Below are 10,216 nucleotides of genomic sequence, written 5' to 3' on the forward strand. Positions count from 1 at the left end.
TGAATATCAGTAGAACAAATTATATTCAAAGTGGTAACATTTCATTTTAAAGTTTTATCATTTTTTTGTGAAGCACTTTGTGATGTTCATATTAATGTGCTGTGAATTTTACCTTTTGTATTTCTGTAACTATAAATGAAAGTTTACTAAAGTAACATCTTTAATGTGGATTATGTAGCAATTTGGTAATCAGCCATGTACTCATGGGTTTGTCAGTTAGCTATATCCAGAATGCTAGTCTGCTGAAACCTGCAATGTCTGATTGAGACTTCTGCAGTGAACTTTGGTGGCGTGTCACCTATGTATGTCGCCAACACCACAGGGTTGTGCGGTTACACGTAACCGCACAACCCTGTATAACTTTGAACCTCGGTGACCTTCACATCTAAGTAAACTGGAAATGCGAGTAATGGAGTTTATTCTGGTACATTTCAAAACAATGCATCAGTTATTCTGAATTCTGATTCATCATTATTCATTCCTCGTTCTATCCCTATTACATTGTTATACATACTGTTACAAGATTTGCATTCAGCTTTTGTTGAGAAAGTCAGCACTGGTGAACTGAAACAGAAATGTGTTACTTTCTGGTCTGACCTAATGTTTGCATAAGCTGTACATGTTGAAATGAGAGAGAACTGGACAATAAGTTATAATTGTTACTTCTTGTTTTCTTTGGTGTGTTTCTCTCCTTTTACTTTTGTTCTTATGCAGTACATTAATACGTCTAATGATCTACAAAACAAGTCTCAGAACACTCAGTATGAGACTCTGAGCCCTGAATTGAAGCTGACCCACACGCAGACGTCTCTTCAGACATTCATCGGTGTCCCCTTTCTTCACTATACCCACTCCGCATTATTCACACGTGACGCTGAGTAGAAAGCATATCTAGTTTGCAGAGAGTCATCTTTCTCTCTGTGGGGGTCCTTTTTGAAGAGACTGCTGCCTTTTCAAGCCCAAGTAGGACAAGGGCATCATGTGGGATGGGAAAAAAAGGACAGTTAAGTAGTTAATGAGTCACCGTGGTTGTCAAACCTCCTTCACTCTTGCTCTGATTTCTTTAACGTCCTTGTCCTGTGCTCTGCTTCCGCTTACCATCTTCCCTCTGTTTCCCCAGACTAATTCATCAGCCGAGCGGCCGCTCCTACCACGAGGAGTTCAACCCCCCCAAAGAGTCCATGAAGGATGACGTAAGTACTTTCCACCCACTTAGAAACCATTTCTGGCTAAACTGCCACCCACCGAAAATGACTGCCAGCCTGGAAACCAGCAGAAAGATTTAGATCAGTGTTTCCATGCATTTTAGATTATTCAGTACATTTTCTCAATTAAATAGAGCCACTAATCTGCTCTTAAAGAACAAACTGTATCACAAACGAGTGGAGCAAACAAATCAACTGGAACAAATGTTGATGTTATGCAAGGATGGCAAGAATAAACACAAAATGCTGTTTTTAAATGATGATTTCATTTATTACCTGAAAAAAACTATCCAAACCTACCTGACCCTGTGTGGAAAAGTAAATGACGCCCCCCAAAATCATGAACTAACTGTGATAAACCAGATTTTTCTTCAACCTTTCTGATAAAGCAAAGTAGGCTAAAAGATTGCATCATGATCACAAGCAACACGTCTTGCCTAAAGATGTGTCTAAAGAAACAACCGAGAAACAAAGTCTGTGTCTGGAAAGTGTTACAAAACTATTTCTAAGGCTTTGGGAATCCAGCAAACCACAGTGAGAGCCATTATCCGAAAGTGGAGCAAATTTGGAACAGTGGTGCACCAACATAGCGATTTAACAATAAGAAAGAGACTGGGCAAAAGTGGCATCCACGGGAGATGAACAAAAAAGGCTCGTCTGATATTTAGCAAATGTATCTTGATGATCCCCAAGACTTTAGAGAAAATATCCTGTGGCCTGATGACACAAAAGTCAAACTTTGTAAAGGTTTGAATCCTGTTACATGTGAAGTAAAATGAACATGGCATTTTATTATTATTTTTTTTAACCAGCAGACAAACATGATGTAGTGTGATGGTCTGCTTTCATGCTTCAGGCTCTGGATGACTTGTAACTGATAGAAACATGAATTCTGCTCCTGACCAGAAAATCCTGGAATGTCAAGCCATCATTTTGTGCCCTGGGTTACTTGAGTTAAGCAGGAGGACTATGATCTGAAACACACCAACAAGTCCTCCTCTTATTGGCTCAAAAATTTAAAAAAAAAGTTTTGCAGTGGCCTGGTCAAAGTCCGGACATAAACCTGATTGAGATGTTTTGGCAGGACCATAAACAGGCCGTTCATTCTTGTACTCTCCAATGTGGCAACAATAAGAGTGCGTCAATATCCTCCACAGCGATGTGAAAGACTGATTGCGAGTTATACAAACATTTAAATCCAGTTCTTGCTGCTGCTGATGGCACAACCAGTCATTAGGTTTAGGGGGCAAATACTTTTCACTGGCTGTTACTCAGTATTGGGTTGAATACTTCACTCCTTCATTTTATTTTCTGCATGTGGGAACTTGTCTGCTGGCAGCAACTGAATAAAATTTGTGTGGCGACGGCGAGAAGTTTCTTGTCTGCGCTATTGCAACAGGAGATTATGACACATGTACTAAATAAAAGACCAAAGGTCATGTATTAGGCCATCTACTAACTTGATTTTTAAAAATGCTAACAAGTTGTTTCAGCCTGGCAGATGGCAAAAGTTCAAAGTAGAGTTCAACCAGTGTGTGAGTAGACGAAGACATGGCGTTGACCATGTCTGGGTTTATCATACAGAGACCGCTCGGGTAGCTTAACACCTCCCCAAGTCTCTTTGCTGACTTATATTTAGCTCATCTATGTTAAGGACTGATGAGCTTATAAAATGAGCTATCTGTCATCCACCCACGCGTCACAAGAACCAGTACTCCTGCAGTGTTTGTCAGAATTTAATCAAACTTGATGAACAGTTAGCAGATCTTCACCGATACCCAAAAGCTGAGTCGCTGCCTGCCAGCCAGTGTGTCCTTTCTCACGTTTTCCTTAAACACTTTTCCACTCTTTACGTCTCCATTGTGGTAGTCCATGATATCAGTTGGCTGCTTTACAAAGAGTTTCTGATTCAACAGTCCACCGTTCTCAGATTCCACCTGCACTTTAGCTGTGACTGTAATTGTTTGTCTGCTCTTCAGCAGACTGGAGGGCTTCTTTAATCAGAATGTGCTGCAGGTGGAAAACAAGTTCAGGTGGCTGTAGGGCAGAACAAGGGCTACCAAATTACAAACACTACCTGTGTTTATGTGCATGGAGGGTTTAAGGTTTGTGGTTCGATACCTGGCTGCTTCAGTCTGCATGCCAAAGTGTCCTTGGGCAAGTTGTTCTCCAATGCATTCATTGGAGTATAAGTGTGTGTGAATGTTAGATAAGAACCACTAATGTGTAGAAAAATGTGTTTGCATACATGAGGCATGTTTCCTCTTTGAAATGTAGTATTCGATGTTCATTTTCACACATCCTGTTACTAATAAAGTGACATGAGTCACATTAGAAGTGTCTGCTCTTCAAATAAACTCAAGTTGAAGTTTTTCTTTTTTGGCAGTCTAACCATGCTCCGTCTGCACACATGCATGAAAAAGGGGAAGCAATACAACTGGAAGTTATAATCTCATGTTTCTTTCTGCTGTTGAAGATGCGGAGAAACAACTGTAGAGAGCTTTGAAGTTTTCCTGAGATTGTCTCCTGTTTTTTCCATGAGTAGATTTCTGTGGATTAAGGAATGTGCAGCAGAGAGACTTAATTTTAATTATTCAGTTTCTCCTTTGGGTTTTATACTTGACGTTCCAACGACTGTACAGTTTTATGCTTTAGTGAAAATTGCAACAATTCAGTCTGTGTGTGCAGATGTTTAAGGTGCTGTTGAACCTAATGTAGCAGAAACTAGCACCAAGCTGGTTCGTGTGTGTGTGTGTGTGTGTCGTTTGAGCACACATTTTGCACCTTGCACTGTTGTGATGTGGTAATCATGAAACATTACATGTAATGAATGTCAGGTGTGACTGGACCCACAAGTACTGTGTAACACGAGTGTTTCAAAAGTGGGACATGACTGCTGCTGCACCTTGGAGTTGTTTCGGCGTGTCGTTCACCTCCCAGCTTTTGTAATCAGGTGCTGACAGCAGGCACGAGTCTGAGTCTGCAAGCAGGTCTGTCTCTGCAAGTGTTTGTTGTCGTACATCAGTGCCAGAGCACAGGGACTCACAGCCAGCACAGGGGGAGATTAATGCGATAGCTTAAAGGAGAGATTCTGCAGAAAAACATCAGATCCTAAGTCGGTGCTTTGATTCCTGTTTCTGTTGTTTTTCTTTTTTCTTTTTCTTTTTAAAAAAATTAGTTTGAGGAACAACAGCTTTTGTAGTTATGGCAACGTGCTAGAAACCTGACTGCGAATGATCATGTTGCTATGTTGACATCCCAGTGCACAAAAGCAATGTTTAATGGTCAATGAGTGACCAGGGCTTAATGCTAGTCCTACTGCACTATTTGTGCGTGCACATGCATTGCATTTAACTCTATATTGACACAAAAAAACCAATTTGGATTGAACACTCATTGGTGCTGTGCCTTTTATGGTTAATTGAAAGATGTTTGAAACACTATTTAGTATTGAAACGGAAACAACAAATCAAGTGTTCACAAGGTTGGGGGGGGTTTCTCCCCTGATGAAATATTGTACCAAGCACAAATTGAGAAAAGTTTCGCTTTGAAAACTGTCGAACGCTATCTGCTCAGTTTCCGATGCAACAGTTCATTTGTACAATTTACAGTTAAATACAGGACGTTTTATATTAAATCAGATATTACTTTTTTAATTACATTCCAATTACATTTTATTTGTATAGCACCAAATCACAACTACATTTGCATCAACTCACTTTATGTTGGAAGGTAAAGACTGTACGATAAAATAGAGACTGAAACAATAATATATCTCGTAAAGTAAAATTGTATGCATTTTGGATTAGTCATGTGATATTTACTTTTTTTTTTTTTAATCAGTTCTTGCACAACCGATCGTGTTGTCGGGCATTTCTACTTTTAACGTGCTTTACATTTTGTATGCAATTTTTTATTTTTAAATAAAGCAAAAATTTCAAAAAAATCCTGTTTTGCTCGCTTACAGAGTAGAAACAAAGAAGAAGCCGTTGTGTATGCAAGAAAGAAGGCAGAAGGGATAAAGATCTGCGAACTCAGAAGAACACAGTTTCTGATTCGTCTTGTGTGTTTTCTTTTTTTTACTCTGCACTCAGGTGACGGGTGAGCCACTGATCCGCCGCAGCGATGACAACGAGAACACCCTGCGCTCGCGCCTGGAAGCCTACCACCGGCAGACGTCCCCTCTGGTGCAGTACTACAGTGCCAGGGGTCTGCACACGGCCGTCGACGCTGCCCAGAGCCCAAACGTCGTCTTCGCCTCCATCGTAGCCGCGTTCTCCGCCGCCACGGAAATGCCCGCTCGTGCCACAGCCTGTAAAGACCAAGTGTTCTTCATTTAAAGTTTTCCTTCTTTGCCGCATTGCCCTTCACCTGACTGTTTTCATGTTTTGGTTTTGTTTTCTTTCCCCCCGCGTGGCGGAGATTATACAAGAGTGGATCGAGTGTCAGAGTGGCAACAAAATGTAACTTTGAAGTGTAAACGGGGAAGATGGAGACTCGGTGTGCCGTCACGGCTCAAGAAATTCAGCAGCAATGCATCATCAATGTTACAGGAACAGAGCGGATGTAGAATCGTTTTCGTTACTCTTCATCACAGAAGAAGCCAAAATAGAGCTCATCGATTAGCACCACACTGCTGCTTTTCACCGTAGAGATGTGAGAAGGTTTTGACATTTAAGCAGTGCAGAACGCCGTGCACGTTTGTATAGATGCTCCTCACCAGAGCGCATTTTGAAAATATTGACATTTGTTGCATATTGTTTGCCTTTGCTGGACAGGTTTGCTCTTGTTTAATCAATGGCTTTGCCCTTTTTTCTTCACCTTTTCTCCTAATGTTAGATTAGATCTTCTGTTTTTCCAAACCAGCTGTACTTGCTGCTCCTTCTTGTCCCTGAATGCATCTGAAGTGCAAGAAAAAGCAAAACCGGAAGTGGAGTGTGTCATAGTATGAATTATATTCTGATGTTAGAGGTCTGCAGACTGAACCTCTGCAGCAGGGTGCAGGGGGAAAGTTGAGGCACAGTAATGTTTGTGGCAACAGCCTCAGGTGTGTTCTGAAAACAAGAGGGTGAGTTCTTGGCCACAGATTGGCCCCGTGGCCAATGACGCACTCAAGTACACAATTAAGGTACTTTAAAACCCCGTAGTGCCCAACTGCTGCAATTTGCATCAACAGCGATACTCACAACTCGCTCAGATCTAAACACAGGTATGATTGAAAGTCTACTTTTATATTTAGTATTGCTTTAACTTCTCAAGGCCATCTGTGTCTCTGAGACTCGCTGGTAATCAGATTTCCACTTAACTCTAATGGCAAAAAATTAAACGCTGCTTATAAGTTGAGCTTTACCTGACATAAGTTGCGTCATTGTTTAGCATCAATTTAATGCCGACATTTGCCAAAAATACAAAAATGAGTTTTGCAGTACAATTTATGCACCTATGTGTGAGTTTAAAGCTGTTTTCCCTCGTGTACTTCAGTCAGGTCAGCGTATTTTTCCCTCGCTAACTGTGAAAACACCAGCATGTTAGCTGAACCAGTCACAAATCTGCTCAGTCTGACACACACGGACTTAAAATGTTTTTAAACAGAGTCAGCAGATCAAGACTGGAACATCAGTTTGCTCTCATATTAGTGGTATTGCTTTCAGTGCTTAAAGGAAAAAAATAGCTTGTATCTTCACACTTTGACCGCCTCAGTTACTGATAAAGATCCTTAATGCACTTCTGTTTTCTATGCAGAAGACATTGTGCTTTACCTAAGGCTACGTCCACACCATCGTTTTCTCACAGTTTTGGCCTCCCATCCACACATTGCTGCCCGCGGTGGGTGTGGTGCAGCACGCTGGCAGAGAGAAAAGCTCAAAAGTATGATTGCACGTCACTAGAGGTGATATTGGAAAGTACTTGTCGCCACAAGTCTTGAAGTTCTGCAGAGGCCTGGTAATGAGCTAATCATTTTATTCAGGTGTGTTGACCCAGGGTGAGATCTAAAACCTGCAGGACGCCGGCCATCGAGGCCTGGAGTCCGACACCCCTGGTCTAGAGCAGCTTGACAGTGGATCCAGAAATAGCGATCTATTGATATGTTGGAAAGTGTAGAACAAGACTCATTTGTGTTTCCTAATATAGTTTGCTACAGAAGTGATGAATCAGGAGTGGAAAGTGGACACTTCCTTCCCCCAAGTTGTTTCCCAGAACACACTTCATCTTTTTTACGTCGTAATACCGTTAATTTTTTAATCACTATGTACTTAACTGTGAAACAGGATGCTCACTTTTTGGCATGATGTCAGCTCAGCCTGTTAATACCAGTAATATTTTTGCAGCGTTTACAAAGTTTTGGTTCCAACATGTTGTTTCCTTGACGCTGATCCTGGAATTTTAATAGTTCGAACCGCTTCCAAGAATCTGTCAGATAATTTCACGTCTGAATCCGTGATGACTGATTCGCAACCAGATAACTGACATTTCAGTTTAGTCAGCATGTTTACTGCCGATGGGTAATTAGAAAAAAAACACTCTTGGGGTTTTTCTCTGGTGTTTAGTTCCTAAAATAACTGTGACCAAACTTTAAGAGTTCTGGGAAGACATGAAGACTTTTAGCAGCTATGATTAGATTTTATGATAAAACACAATCACCTCGCCACTCTTGAGGTGTAATTTTTCAGCCAAAGCAGGGATCTGTTCATGCAAAACCTACTACCTGTACAGCTACAGATAACTAAGACTTGGAATTAAATGTTTAGCAGATAAAGAGCAAGATGGTTTCCTCTAGAGTTGGTCGAGACCAAAATATAGTTTAAAAAATGCTTGAATGTTCTTTGGCTGCAAGATGTGTAAAGAAGCAAGTGTTTTCTTACTGTCACTGTATCGACTTAAAAGGGGACGTGCTGTGCTAATTTCCAGTTTCATATTTACCTTAAACTGGGCTCAGTTCATCCACTGTATGAACTGAGCCGGTTTATCTCCTCCTGCTTTTTTATCAGCTCGTAATCAAGGCTTGAGCATCAGTTTTGTGGGGCTTCTGCGCGCCTGAGAAGACTATATGAAACACATTTCCTCTCAGTGGCTTCAAACAGATCCAGGAGTACAAAGAAACATCTCTGAATTGGAGTTGTGTGAAGTCTGGGGACTTTTAAAGATATGAATATGTGCTATGTGTGGAGAAACATGCGTGCAGTAGTTGAAATTCGGGCCATATTTAATGAGCTTGCTGTGTGTATTTGCAACAGTGTGTGCTGTATATATGTGACAGAAAATGAGGAAAAGACACTACTGTATGTCAGTGTGTATAGTGATTCAGCTTGGGTCTGCTGCCCCTAAGTGGCACAAAATCACTTATTGCAGGGTTGATATGCAATGCAGTTCCACATTAAAGAGTCGTGAGCTAAACACACACAATGAAGCCATCTCAAGCTCCTTTTTTTCCCCCTCTTAAGATGCCTGTTTATTTTTTTATTTTTTTTACTTCAGAGGTCTGAAAATGGAGATCAAAAGTTACATTTTAACTGTGAACTTTATTTTTTTTAAACTTGTGTTTCTGCTGTGCTTCAGGCTCTCAGCACTGACATCACTTTGTGTGACGTCACAAGGATCAGACATGAGCTGAAGGACGATTGCAAAAACCTTAACAGTAGATACTACAAGGAAATGTTTTAAGTTCAGTCTTTTTTGTTTCTGCAGCTCCCAAAAGGTGTATTTTATATTTAACCTTTTGTTTTTGTTTTGATGGTGGCTGTTTCAGATCAAACAGTTGTGATCTAAAAGGAAAACCAGTAAAAGAAACGAACGCCTTCACACTAAATAGAGACTTCCAAAGAATACTGTTTAATCTCGTTTCATCTCATCTTGTTTCTGTAGTTTCCACTTATTTTTATGTTCGCTGAAGCAGTTTTAGCTGGAAAAAATTTTTTTTTTCTAAAAATGTTCTTCTACAAACAACAAAGCCTTTAGGTTTTCCTGTTGTATCCTCTTTGTGCGTTCATCCTTCACTCCTCTGTTCCTCCTTGACCTTTGGAGCCGCCTCCTTCCTCTGTAGTCACCCGGTGTTCAGTAGGAGCTTCTTGCATGCAGACTGTGTTACCTTCCTCTTTCCCTTGAATTCTGATGCATTTTTAGTCTCTCCCGGCTGTTGTGATGAAAAACGACAACAGATGTTTGGCGCTCCCGGGAGGCAGATTTCAGACTGTTACTCAACACAATGAGACGATTTCATGCTAAATTTACCTTAATATTCCATGCAGTGCTTTGTGATGCCTCCAATGCGTTTTGTCACTCTTTGAAAGCTGTAAATGTACACGTGCTATAGTTTAATCTGATTCGAAGTCTGGATGTTTTTGTCCACCTTAAATGCATTTTTTTATGGGCTTGTGAGATAGGCAGGTACATTTTGTTTGACCGAGGAAGCTTTGTTTTTGAAGTCATGCCTGGTTACGTTTTCTCTAGAAATTCACTCAAAACTTTTCTTTCCTTCTCCCCCTTGTCTTCCAGCTGGTTGAGTTCAGAGCTGCTTCATGCCCACAGAGGCGAAGGACTGGAGCTGGCAAACAGCTCAGGTGGGCAGAAAAACGGAGGGGAGGGGCAGGCAATAAGAGGGGACTCCTTAGACTGAATAAGTTAAGGTTGTTTTGGGGTTTTTGTTGCACATTTCTATTTCAAGTAGATCATGACAGGAATAAACAAAGCCATCTTGTTGTCACAATCCTCATGTTTTCCCTTCTAATAAATTTCCTGCTTTTCTACAATCATCAAATGTTGTGCGTTTTGTTTTTCACTCGAGTCTCAAATTCACTTGGCCTTTAATCCGAGAAATAAAATCATAAAATATCGTGTATGAGTACCGTGACATTTCATGCACATTTTCTATCGAGTGTCCGCACGTTTGTTGCTTGTCGTTTGACATATCATAACCTGAAGTGACACATAAAAAGGTTAGGGTTAAAGTCAGGCTATCAGTAATGGTGTGCAGTGAGGAATGAAGTGACTTCCTATTTAACAGTTCCACATAT

At 40.7% G+C, this 10,216-nt stretch overlaps 1 protein-coding gene across 1 annotated transcript in view; it reads left to right on the top strand.

The window, feature by feature from the left end:
• ak2 (adenylate kinase 2) overlaps window positions 1-9,960 on the top strand; it is a 15,496-nt gene extending 5,536 nt beyond the window's left edge. The window contains exons 4-6 of the mRNA XM_005752715.2: window positions 1,121-1,193; window positions 5,300-5,519; window positions 9,699-9,960. Of these exons, the coding sequence (XP_005752772.2) occupies window positions 1,121-1,193; window positions 5,300-5,519; window positions 9,699-9,706 (301 nt within the window). The 3' untranslated portion in view covers window positions 9,707-9,960. The remainder of the gene's footprint in view (window positions 1-1,120; window positions 1,194-5,299; window positions 5,520-9,698) is intronic.
• Window positions 9,961-10,216: the final 256 nt, after the last annotated feature.

Source organism: Pundamilia nyererei, unplaced genomic scaffold (assembly GCF_000239375.1).
Source record: "Pundamilia nyererei isolate P.nyererei 1_Seehausen unplaced genomic scaffold, PunNye1.0 scaffold00374, whole genome shotgun sequence".
Classification (NCBI taxonomy): Eukaryota; Metazoa; Chordata; class Actinopteri; order Cichliformes; family Cichlidae; genus Pundamilia; species Pundamilia nyererei.